Raw genomic sequence first — 13,790 nt, forward strand, 5'->3', positions numbered from 1 at the left:
AACCTACAGTGTACAACGACAATATAAATATTACATGAAGTAATACATACCATCTATACATAAAACCTACAGTGTACAACGACAATATAAATATTACATGAAGTAATACATACCATCTATACTAAAAACCTACAGTGTACAACGACAATATAAATATTACATGAAGTAATACATACCATCTATACATAAAACCTACAGTCTACAACGACAATATAAATATTACATGAAGTAATACATACCATCTATACTAAAAACCTACAGTCTACAACGACAATATAAATATTACATGAAGTAATACATACCATCTATACTAAAAACCTACAGTCTACAACGACAACATAAATATTACATGAAGTAATACATACCATCTATACTAAAAACCTACAGTGTACAACGACAATATAAATATTACATGAAGTAATACATACCATCTATACTAAAAACCTACAGTGTACAACGACAATATAAATATTACATGAAGTAATACATACCATCTATACTAAAAACCTACAGTGTACAACGACAATATAAATATTACATGAAGTAATACATACCATCTATACTAAAAACCTACAGTCTACAACGACAACATAAATATTACATGAAGTAATACATACCATCTATACTAAAAACCTACAGTCTACAACGACAATATGGTTCACCCACAAAACATTTAGGAAATTTATATGACAAACCTGAATTATATCATATTAATTATTGTTTGCACTTTTATATAAGGTTGATACATTGTACTATGTGTTTAATTGATAAATTATTACTGATTCAATTTTCTTTTAGTACATTGACACTTTGAATGATATGGTATGGAAATACAACATAGTCACTATAGACAGACTGGTTCTGTGTTTGGTGAGTATAGAGACACTCTGTTTCTTACTAGTGTTCTGTTATTTGTTTGGTAAATGTAAAAAAGTACTGTTTTTGCCATAGATCTATGTATTGGGAAGTGTAGAAACGTTCTGTTCCGTTCATTGATTCTATGTTTGTTGAATGTAATTTCTTTCAATTTGAATGAATAATGCATACCAGATTTACAACTTATATAACTTGGAAAGATTTCTTTTGTAGATGCTGTTCTTACCCAAATCACTTTATCTGTGTGTAGATTACATTTTTCTTAATTTTTCACCCTATTCAGCAAATTGATAAACTTGCTTTTCAAATGATTTTCTTCTAATATCGCATACTTGTCATAAATGAGATATCTAACAAAATGAAAGAATGCATAAGAAGTAAGTTTTGTTTTAATTGAGCGACTGAATGGATTTAACAGGATATCACAATCTTATCTTTTTAACGGCTTTTTAAAAAATCCCAGCTAACTTGTATAAAAAAGATAAATCTGCTATTTGAATTATCATGAAATTGTCTTTTTTCGTTTGTTTCAGGCTTTACGAAACTTTGATGAGAATGAAGCAAGACTTTGTTACTTGATCACTCACATGTTGTTATTAAAACCAAATGAATTCAAAACCAGAGTACATGATTTTGTACGAGAGGTAATAATTTTGATTGATGATTCTTTTTTATATTGAAAGGCTTAAGTCTAAGTGGAATTTCAAAATAATAAAAAGCCTTTTCCATACTTCTTTTTTAGTAATATACTTTACTGCTTACCCCGGTAAAATAATTATCGGTACTTTTATGAAGTGAATGTAGAATTATTTAATTTTAAATCAGAGTTAAAATTTATACTCATCAGGAGAATGCATTGGCATATTGTATAATTATATGTATCACGAAAATTTGATAATGAAGATTTAAAGAACATCTATTTATTTGTTTTAAGGCCAATAAGGTTGGACGTTGATTTGTTGAATATTTCATTAAGAAAAAGGTATTGGGTTTCCTCAGAATAGAATAGAAAATTAAAATGTTGATTTTATATTTGTTTTAGAATTCTCCAGAACATTGGTTACAGAGTAACTGGCATGAGAAACACATGACCTTTCATAGGGTGAGTCAGCTTGTCTTGATAGTCAGTAGCATATGTTACTGAGTCTTTATATATGACCTTTCATAGGGTGAGTCAGCTTGTCTTATTAGTCAGTAGCATATGTTACTGAGTCTTTATATATGACCTTTCGTAGGGTGAGTCAGCTTGTCTTATTAGTCAGTAGCATATGTTACTGAGTCTTTATACATGACCTTTCATAGGGTGAGTCAGCTTGTCTTATTAGTCAGTAGCATATGTTACTGAGTCTTTATACATGACCTTTCATAGGGTGAGTCAGCTTGTCTTATTAGTCAGAAGCATATGTTACTGAGTCTTTATACATGACCTTTCATAGGGTGAGTCAGCTTGTCTTATTAGTCAGAAGCATATGTTACTGAGTCTTTATACATGACCTTTCATAGGGTGAGTCAGCTTGTCTTATTAGTCAGTAGCATATGTTACTGAGTCTTTATACATGACCTTTCATAGGGTGAGTCAGCTTGTCTTATTAGTCAGTAGCATATGTTACTGAGTCTTTATACATGACCTTTCATAGGGTGAGTCAGCTTGTCTTATTAGTCAGTAGCATATGCTACTGAGTCTTTATATATGACCTTTCATAGGGTGGGTCAGCTTGTCTTATTAGTCAGTAGCATATGTTACTGAGTCTTTATACATGACCTTTCATAGGGTGAGTCAGCTTGTCTTATTAGTCAGTAGCATATGTTACTGAGTCTTTATACATGACCTTTCATAGGGTGAGTCAGCTTGTCTTATTAGTCAGTAGCATATGTTACTGAGTCTTTATGCATGACCTTTCATAGGGTGAGTCAGCTTGTCTTATTAGTCAGTAGCATATGTTACTGAGTCTTTATATATGACCTTTCATAGGGTGAGTCAGCTTGTCTTATTAGTCAGTAGCATATGCTACTGAGTCTTTATATATGACCTTTCATAGGGTGAGTCAGCTTGTCTTATTAGTCAGTAGCATATGTTACTGAGTCTTTATACATGACCTTTCATAGGGTGAGTCAGCTTGTCTTATTAGTCAGTAGCATATGTTACTGAGTCTTTATATATGACCTTTCATAGGGTGAGTCAGCTTGTCTTATTAGTCAGTAGCATATGTTACTGAGTCTTTATACATGACCTTTCATAGGGTGAGTCAGCTTGTCTTATTAGTCAGTAGCATATGTTACTGAGTCTTTATACATGACCTTTCATAGGGTGAGTCAGCTTGTCTTATTAGTCAGTAGCATATGTTACTGAGTCTTTATATATGACCTTTCATAGGGTGAGTCAGCTTGTCTTATTAGTCAGTAGCATATGTTACTGAGTCTTTATACATGACCTTTCATAGGGTGAGTCAGCTTGTCTTATTAGTCAGTAGCATATGTTACTGAGTCTTTATATATGACCTTTCATAGGGTGAGTCAGCTTGTCTTATTAGTCAGTAGCATATGTTACTGAGTCTTTATATATGACCTTTCATAGGGTGAGTCAGCTTGTCTTATTAGTCAGTAGCATATGTTACTGAGTCTTTATACATGACCTTTCATAGGGTGAGTCAGCTTGTCTTATTAGTCAGTAGCATATGTTACTGAGTCTTTATATATGACCTTTCATAGGGTGAGTCAGCTTGTCTTATTAGTCAGTAGCATATGTTACTGAGTCTTTATATATTGCATTATATATTTTTTGAAATATCAACCTGTCAGGAGTACTCCTGCCAGGGACAATTAGATTTTAGTCAACATTGGCATTTTTCCTAAAATAATTTTGAAGAAATGAAAGAATTAGAATATGTTGGTAATTGTCAATAACCAATCTTTTTAAATATAAAGTTGAAAAGTGATAATTTTCTAATTAATTAATTAAAGAGAATGTAATATATCAATTAAATTCCAAGTCATTTCATGTTGGAATCTTGTTATGATTTAAAAGAAACATTTTCTGCTTCATATTGAATTGAGAACAATCAAGTGTGTACATCCATGTAAATATAAATCTTATTACAGAAATATCCAGAGAAGTTTTACTATGAAGGAATACAAGATCTGAACAGTCCTATTCAGCACCAATATTTACCGGTCTACTTTGGAAATGTCTGTCTAAGATTCATTCCAGTAAGATTCTATTAGGATTTATGTTTCTTGTTTGGTTTCCTTTTGTAGATATGCATATTACAATACAAATTGTAACACTATAACAGGGATATATTCACCCCAAAATTTGATATCATTTATATATATTCTTACATTTAGTAAAATCTTAAAGATTACATCTTGGTTATACAAAAAATGAGAGCTTTTGAAGTGAAACAACCATCATGTTTTAACAAGAAGAGGTGCAATCTAATATATGTATGCATTCTCAAGACTTTTATAGGTTGCATTTCTGTAAATATTGACAATGCAATTTCCCATAGGAACTCCTTTTACGGCTAAGACTGTACCACTTTTACAGTGAAGTTTTGAAAAAAATCTTATCCTAGAATTGAAAGTTCATTTGCACCACAATTTTTTTCAAAATATAGGGCTGTGCTGCATATTTTCAACATGTATATGCCCTGAACTTCTCAGAGTTTAAACTTACACTAATTTTCTTAACTACCCCTACTTCGAATGAAAGGTTACCAAAGATTTCAATGTAAACAATATGCATGTGTTTATTTACTGGTAACATTCCCAAGTTCTGTCTCTGCGATATGGAACACAGAGAGCATAACTGGGAACCAGTATGTAAACAAAATCAATTTTCTATGAATATTCAATTTCTCTCAAAAAAATATGTTTTCAGAAACAGCTGTATTTACAAAGTGCAACCTATAGTGAGTCAAAACATTTCTTTGTTGATTGTTGTAATATTCAACCAATCAAGGATATAAAGAATCCCTTGTTCTGCCATTTCAGCTTTCAAAATTGCCTTCAGTGAAAATTTATGTTTAATGAAATAGTACAGCTTTTCAAGAAAAGGTAAATACTTAATTTTCCTTAATTAAGAATTTTTCTTTTTAATAGGTATTAGATATACTGCTTCACAGAATTATAGAACAGCCGTCATTGTCTAATTTAGCAGAAAAGATTTTAGAAAGTTTGGGTATATTATACAAGTTCCATGGTAAGTTTAGAAAGCATTCATAATAAAGATGCTGAAAAAATAGCTAAGATTGTATAGGATTTGTCGAAAAAGAAATTATATGCACAATAATTTCTTTTATATGTAATGAAAAATTGTAATGGTTGGAACTTCAAAATTGATAAAATTCAAACTTTAAAAAAAACTACTATGTGCATGTTTTTATTAAATTTTTAAAGCATTCTAATTTTGCAGTTTTAAAGTCTCTCAATTCACTTAATTTAACATGAAATCACAAGGAGTTTCCTCCCTTATATTTTACTTGGTTTTTGTTTTGTTTTTCACTTTGGTCTATATATGGTTACTTAGGAAGAGATTGTAATATTTATCAAAAGTGTCTAATAAACATCTTATCACACTTAAAGACAAATTCTGATTAACATACAAGAGAACTTTTTTCAACAATCAAGCAGATTATTTTATACCTTCTGTAGTAAAGAAGTATCAGGAAAATAATCATTTGTAGAAATATAAGTTGGAGTTGTTATGGTATAATTGAATAAATTGGTATGAGTGGGAATCTCCACTCTACACCATGCATATTTAGTTATACCATGTACATGTATATATTTGTAACTTCATCAACACATGTTGGTGTATATTACAGCTGTTAAGTATACTTATATGTTTTTCAGATCATCCAATTACATATGTGTACAATACACTTCACTATTATCATAAAATATTGTCACAAAGAGCTGGACTCAAAAGAAGGCTAGTCCATTCTGTAATGCGTAAGTAGGCATTTTTGTAAATATTTGGTTTATAATGCAGATTGTTTTTCTGAAATAAGGAAAGATGTAGAACATTGAGCAATGGTTTATAAAGTTATGTTAAAGACATTTTAAATATTGCTTACCATTGATGATATCCTTATATGTACATTAAATATTCAATTTATGAAATCAGCTTTTTGTGTTTTTTAATTGGGAAAAATGCCATTTGGCAACTTTGTGTTTGAACACTTTAATGGACGATTACAATTCTGAGCACATCTCATCTCAGAACACATGGTAAACATAGAGTGGGGTGCTCATTTTCGCCATATCTTTCCATGTTTTCTTCAGTTTATGTTCAGGTCTTTATGTTTTTGAAGTATACTGATATTTTATATGAAGATAACTTCAAATGCAAAATATTCTTAGCTTGAAGACGTGTTTGGTTTGTGTAAAATCATCTGAAAAGTTGGATTTAAGGGTGTTTGAAATTTCCTATTTTTTTGTCAACGGGGGACACATATTCGCCGTTTTTACATATCTATTTAAAACCAAATAACTGCAGCTTTAAACAATATTTATCAAATAAATTTCATTATAGACAAATAGCAGACATTTGAAAAGTGTAAAAAAATGAAATTTAGGGCAATCAGTCAAAGAATTACTAAGAATTGCACCTTTGAAATCGTTTTTTTAATTCAGGAAATTGGCTGAAAATCGTTGTCCATTTTGTGGTCTTTTGCCATAAATGCCAAAATTTAGTCTCATTTTCAAAAACCATCATATTTGTCATAAAAAATATAATTTAACGGCATATTTCTTCCATTTCAACCATCCTTTGTAGTTTTTACACCTCAAAATCATATAACGGCGAAATTGTGTCCACGGCGAATATGAGCGCCCCACTCTAGAGATAGATGCTCAGGTTAAGTCAAAATAATATGTTCATACAGTACATTCCGGTTATTTGCATAGCCTATTTGTCAGACGAAATTATGCAATAAAGCGGAGTATGCTTATATCTGAAATGACAAATTACGGAGTCAAATAACATCGATAGTGCAGATCAGCAAAGAAGAAAGATGTACGTCCATAGTCCACTTACAACATAATGAATGCTTATTTATTCTAATTAAAGTTACTGTCATACATTTTATTTCATTGTGTATTCTTTCTATAAAGTTTATAAACACATTTTGTTTTAGTTTATTTATGTACCGACTTTTCCTTTACCTGAGATACGAAAATAAAATTGTTCTAAAAATAGATTTGTTTCTATGACCCGGAGGTACAAATTAAATTGTTACGCTTTGTATAAAATAAACTGTTTAACAATACGACACAGTTTATAATCATTGTAAACAATAATTGTGCAATAAACTGCCTTTGATATGCAGTATTTACCAATTACACGGTTTCGTTTATGCAAAGCAGTTAACTTCTTGTCTCCGTATAACAGTTAACAGGTGATGGGGTCATGCACGGGTTATTTGCTGGACACGAGTGTTGAAAGTGAGAAAATATAATAATCAGAAGTTAATTTTCTTTTAGAAAAATATTAAAAAGGAAAGATTGATGTATAAAATTCTTCAACCATATATAAATGCCCTGTAATATTTAACATAAATGTAGATCACCCAAGCTGAATTACGAAATAACACATTGGATAATGATCGATAATTAGCAGGCATTAATGTTTTAAAAATTCACCAAAATATAATCTATGAACAATGTTTGAAATCCAATCAATAATTAACACCTTTTGAGATAGAAGATCATAGAATGGTTGTGTTTTTACAACAATCAGCTGATTGACATTTTTATGACCTCGAGGCTTAAAATAGAACATGGGAAACTTTACCTGTGTACACATCGAGGTCTTTTCTATAATCATATAAACACGAAAGATACTGTTTTAAAACTTTATTTGAATAACACACAAGTAAATGTGAAATAATAATGAAAATTATGATGCATTCAAGAAAAATATACTTACCAAATTGCCGTTTCCGGTCAAAAATCTCGTCAGTTTTAACTGAGCATATCTAGCTGGCGATTATTTTCTATGCAATAAACCGAAATGCCACTTATAAGGCTATGCATATAACCGGACAATTTAACATTAGGTGAATGGGAAATGGTTTTGTGCAGGAGAAAAGTATGCAATTAACCGAATTATGCTATTAAGCGGTATGCAATTAAGTGGAATCGACTGTACTATTGTTAGACATTAAGCTATGCCATGTTAATGGGTTTTTTTTACCGAAGAACATAAGTTCAGAATGAAGATTTTGTCATCTTTGGTATAAAAAAAAAAAAAAAATGCTCACAATTTTTTTTCAATTCAAATTCTGGTCAAATTGGTTTCTAGGTTGAAAACAAGATGGATATTAAATTAAAATACTAATTTTAGGTCAACATTAATTAAACAAAATTACTAAACATTAAATATTTAAATTGATTTATTGATATTATATGATATGAATTCTTAATTATAGATGCTTACCAAGACATAAGACCTGGCAACTGGTTCTTGTCAGAGGACTACCAACAGTTCATCAAGAGCGATAGTTTAGAATGGGATCCAGACTTGGAGTATTATATCAGATTGATTGGGAGACTGGTAGACAGTATCCTTTATAAATATAATATATTACTGATTCTGGATTAACTTTGGCTGAACTACTATTAATGCATTATTATTCAAGGGGTAACAATGTTTGTGGATATCATATAGATTTGTTAACCTTAAAGGACAAGATATGATTTGGTGCCAAATTGACATTCAAATAAAAAATATTTCAAATTACCAGGTAACTCAAATTTCAACACTCACTTATATATATATTATTTCATTTTCGTTAAAATGAATTAATGCTATTGTGTTGGTTTTGACGTCTTTCCTTAACCTTGACCTAGCTATCAATGGGAATTCCCCATTCCCCACATGTGATTGGAGATTTAATGAGTTCCCTAGTCCTGCAGCCCATGCATTGTATGTTACCTGTGTAGAGATGATGGCTTTACCTGTACCAGGTGACAAAGTTGGTAGATGTCTCTTAGATGTGGTCTTAAAGAGGTAAAGTTTTATAATATATTTGGACAATACTAGTTGTAATACATGTATATCTATTGGAAATTTATTATATTTAATTTGTCAGTCAGAAATGTTTATATGCAGATTACAGCTACAGGCATGTCAAATGACCTTGACTACCATGTAGATATCACACAATATCAAATAGTCTGATACAATTCTGTAACTTCAAATTTGTATAATAATGATAAAATTATTATCCACAAAAAGAGAAGGAATACATTACAAAGTCAAGAACATATTGATAAGTGGGGCTGGACAGTTCTATGCCAAAAGTTGCTATGGAAGATATTGAATAATAATGACAAAATAGAATTTTAAAATTTACAATGCAAATATACTGTTAATACCTTTTTCTTTCAGTTGTTCACATTTACCTAGAAATAAAGTGGTGTCGTGGATGAATGCAGTCGGTCTTGTTATGACAGCATTACCTGTAAGTTAAACAAATTCTCTTATAAATATAAATAGGTATAAATTTGAGAACTGTCAATAATAATAGAGGATTTACCTGCAGGTTTATATTGGATCTCTAAAAACAAAATAAGGTTTTCATATCCATTTATTGTTTGTGGTAAAGGTGTATCTTGTATTTCACTATCTTCTATAATTATGACTAATATGCCTTTGATGGTACCCTATTTTCAATTTATACATATTATAAATGTAAAAATATTGTTCATCCCCAAATACAATATATGCATAGCTGATTATTAAGAAAAGTAAAATTTTGTTCTCTCTTACAGAAAACTCCAGTATTATACTTTAAAGTGGAGACTTTGAAGAAAATAATGTCTCAGACTGTGTCACATCTTTGGTGATTTTGATCTACTGTAATGAACATATTTTTTCCCAGTGAAACTACACTTGATGCAACAATCAATCAATCTTTTGTCAAAGTATAAAAGTACATAATAAGTAGCTAAGTTGCTAAAAAAACCTTCAAACAACCTATGAATAGACATTGGAAACTCAATTTTATAGACTATAAGGAAGAAAACTGTATTTGTTTTACATTTCAATAGGATACATATTGGCATGCATTGAACAACAAGATATATGAAGTGATCAACTCTAAAACCTTAGCCTCACCTGGTGGCTGTCAACCATTCCAGATATTTAACTTCACTGTGAGTCATGGGCAGATTGCAGAACAATATAGCAGTTACGTGTTGGCTATCTGTCACGCTGTGTGGCATCATGCTGGCATTGGCCAGTTATCACAATTACCTATGTAAGTACCGGTATCATTGTTGTGTTCTGTGGTATTATGCTAGGGTTGGCCAGTTATCACAACTGCTTATATAAGTATCAAAAGTGTGTCCTATAGTAGTTGTCCGTCATGCTGTGTGGCATTATGCTAGGGTTGGCCAGTTATCACAAATGCTTATATAAGTATTAAAAGTGTGTCCTGTAGTAGCTATCTGTTATGCTGTCAGACATCAGGCTAGGGTTGGACAATTATCACAATTAAAGGTTTCCTGTACGAATTGTAGAATGATTTCCTGTATTGGCTAAATAACATGCAAGCTGAAATTAGGCAGTTATCTTTTGTAGCGAACAAGAATGTTAGATTTATTAATACTATTCATGTTTGCAGTTAATTAAAAGACTATAAATGTATTGTTCACCTTTTTCAGTCATAAATTATGACAAGATTTTTTATAACTCAAAAAACAAATACACAAACATGTATCGTGGTAACAGTAAATTGTCCTATAATTTTCTTATACATGTATACTGTAATTTCAGAAATTATTGCATGGCTTTATTATTCAATGTGATTTTTGAAGAACGGACATAAATGGGAGATTATTTTTTTGCAATTTCAGGACAAGCTGCTTATAGGAATAGGCATTAAATATCAGAATGCGAGTTTTTATTATTGCTATATTCACCCAGTCACAATAATTTCTGAATTTACAGTTATTACAATAAATTGTTATATAATACTATTACAGATTTTTAAGAGAGACACTAAAGCCTTCTGTGAAGACTGAAGAACAGTTGTTATTTATTTTCCATCTATTTGGACCATTTCTTCAAAGACTACATTCAGAGAAAACAAAGTGCTTAATGGAGGTAAGTCAGACCAATCTTTTTGTAATTTAATTTAATTCATAGTACACCTGTGCTATAGTTGAAAAAAAAATGTATTATCAAAAACTAATTTAACAATCTTGACAAATAACTGTAAACTGCTAAAATTTTCAAAATGGCTGTGACTCACTGACATTTGGGGAATACCAATTCTAATGTATTAGAAATAAAAATATGTTTAATTTTCCACAAACTACTTTTATTATAATGCATATTTTTTAATTACAGATTGTGATAGAGTTTTATGAGATATTGGTGAATGTAGACAGACACTGTGAACATCTACGATATGTGGATCCAATTTCTGATTTTCTGTATCCTTTCACTGTGTTCATTCTCATTATTGTTGTGCTATATGTCCAGTGACAAATACTACATGCATATTCAGGTCATTTATTAATTTTACAAGTAAGCAGATAGGTAGACTCTGTTTAATTGGTTGGTAGCGATGAATAAGACATTTACACAGCCATTGGAAAAAGAGGAAATGATGAGAAGAGGCCAAACTATTGCTGTGCAATAGGTCAGCCATGGACTCAAAAGAGTTTTCCAAATGTTCATTTACATGCAAAGAGCATACAATTGTCCCTCCACTGGATGAAATTGTATCACCTTCAACCTCAATGTGACTGAACTTGGCTGCATGTCTTAATTGCATAGCCAAAAAGAAGATCCCTTAACATCTAATAGGAAAAGTATATGTGCCAAATTTGTGTATACCTGTTACCATGATAGTCAATCACTAGGGGTTTAATAGTTGGGCAAGAAAAACATACTCATCCTGTATAAACAGCAACAAACAAAATTACACAGTAATTTATCAATGATGATTAATTTTCATGAAAATTGTCAGTAGTTTTGTATTTCACATCTATTTGAATTATAATCCTCAACTGCAACTCTGAAAGGGCATATACATACTGTTTCTGTAAAAAAAAATCTACTATTATATTTAGCTAGAAATAGATTTTGGGAGAATGACTGTATTATGAAGTAATATAAATATAAGCAGATATTGCATCTTTCCTTAACAGCTGTTAGATATCATGTTAAGTACATGTTTATTGGTGATCTGGTGAAGAATGAAGTAGAGAAGTTCATCCGTACCCTGAGACCAGCGCTACAGTTACGATTACGCTTCATATCACACATTAACATACCAGAGGAGGCTCTTACACCATTGGCTCCTCCCATGTCAACCTAATGGAATATCCAAAGACTAAAAGATCTGAAGCCAGACAGAATTTTCTGTAATTCAAATTAGCTAATATAAGATTATACTGAACTTTGATCTATTAGCAGTATAGATAGAGAGGAAAGTAGAAAACAATCACTTTTGGTCTGGAGAAAAGACAGGTTCTGAAGTTTGATATGTTAGAAAAGTATATGGAAAAGAGAAAAGTAGAAAAACAATGATTTTTGGTTAGGATAAAGACAAATAAATTTATGTCAAACTGTGTCTGCTGGCAGTTATATACATCAGTGTTGATGTCCTATTTTTGATCACAATATAAAAACTGTAATTGTAGGATTTAACCAAGAACTTGCAATATTATCATTTTGGCTTTACACAACCTTGCTTTAATAGATATCTCATTATATAAGCAAAAGTGTGTGAATGAAAATTATGTAATTTGTTACAAGTATAAGAAGTTCTTTTGCATTGTACATGTTTCTCACAGTCATGATTTCAATTTTGTATGTACATATTTACCATGTAACTGCATTCATTATTTGTTATTCATTTATTGTCTCATTTCATACATCATCTACTTACATTTTTTTTTTATCAACTTTTATTAGAATATTTACATTTTTTAGTATGTACTTAATACATTTATTTACATTTTCTACTTTGGGAAGATTTCCCTATATTATATGGGTGCAATTATGTGTTCATTTTTTGCTATGATCATGTGTAATGTTGTGAAATGTATAAATGTTATGCATGCAGGAATAAAAATATTTCAAATGTTTTTAATGTTTTATACTTATGGTATATTCTCTAAATCTCTTATTTTTAAACTAAAATAAGGAGAACATAGGTACACACTAATCTTACCAGGTCTTCTAACCAAAACAGTCCTGTTATTGAATTGTGTTAGTATAGTTGACAGACTACCTTAGCTACTTCTTTGCAATGACTTCAGAATTATTCAACGTATGTTTCTTAAATTTAAGAAAAATTGAAGATCAAATACAATAATGACAATTTTAACCACCACCATTTAAATTATGTGCAATAACTTGAGAACTCTTGATCTAATTCTCTTCAAATTTCAATGTTGTTTGTCATGACAAAATTCAAGTCAAGAATGGTTTTGGAAATTTGCACTTCTACCTTTCAGAAGTTATTGACTGATTGGAAATTGTAGATTGAGTTGATGGTGGCTGGAATTTATACGCACAAAACTAATTAACAATATAAAAAAGATGTGGCATGATTGCCAATGAGACAACTCTCCACAAGAGACCAAATGACACAGTAATTAGCAACAATAGGTCATTGTACAACCTTCAACAATGAGCAAAGCCACTGCATAGTCGACTATAAAAGGTGCCAGAATGTCAAATGTAAAACAATTCGAATTAGAAAACTGACAGCCTAATTTATGTACAAAAAAAATTTACAAAAAACAAATATGTAACACTTCAACACACAACCACTGAATTACAGGCTCCTGACTTGGGAAAGGCACATACATACAGAATGTGGCCGAGTTAAACATGTGAGGGGGATTCCACCCCCCCCCCCCCTAACCATGGACAGTGGTGTAACATT

The 13,790-nt window shown here is 30.9% G+C and overlaps 1 protein-coding gene across 1 annotated transcript in view; it reads left to right on the forward strand.

Moving 5' to 3' along the window:
• Positions 1-12,984, forward strand: part of LOC134687592 (mediator of RNA polymerase II transcription subunit 23-like) — a 49,048-nt gene extending 36,064 nt beyond the window's left edge. The window contains exons 22-34 of the mRNA XM_063548010.1: positions 799-870; positions 1,410-1,520; positions 1,919-1,978; positions 3,976-4,083; positions 4,978-5,077; positions 5,731-5,829; positions 8,310-8,441; positions 8,731-8,890; positions 9,272-9,344; positions 9,934-10,142; positions 10,870-10,990; positions 11,237-11,322; positions 12,050-12,984. Coding sequence (XP_063404080.1) covers positions 799-870; positions 1,410-1,520; positions 1,919-1,978; positions 3,976-4,083; positions 4,978-5,077; positions 5,731-5,829; positions 8,310-8,441; positions 8,731-8,890; positions 9,272-9,344; positions 9,934-10,142; positions 10,870-10,990; positions 11,237-11,322; positions 12,050-12,212 — 1,494 coding nt within the window. The 3' untranslated portion in view covers positions 12,213-12,984. The remainder of the gene's footprint in view (positions 1-798; positions 871-1,409; positions 1,521-1,918; positions 1,979-3,975; positions 4,084-4,977; positions 5,078-5,730; positions 5,830-8,309; positions 8,442-8,730; positions 8,891-9,271; positions 9,345-9,933; positions 10,143-10,869; positions 10,991-11,236; positions 11,323-12,049) is intronic.
• The last annotated feature ends 806 nt before the right edge of the window (positions 12,985-13,790 follow it).

The sequence above is a fragment of the Mytilus trossulus genome, chromosome 1 (genome assembly GCF_036588685.1).
Source record: "Mytilus trossulus isolate FHL-02 chromosome 1, PNRI_Mtr1.1.1.hap1, whole genome shotgun sequence".
Lineage (NCBI taxonomy): Eukaryota > Metazoa > Mollusca > Bivalvia > Mytilida > Mytilidae > Mytilus > Mytilus trossulus.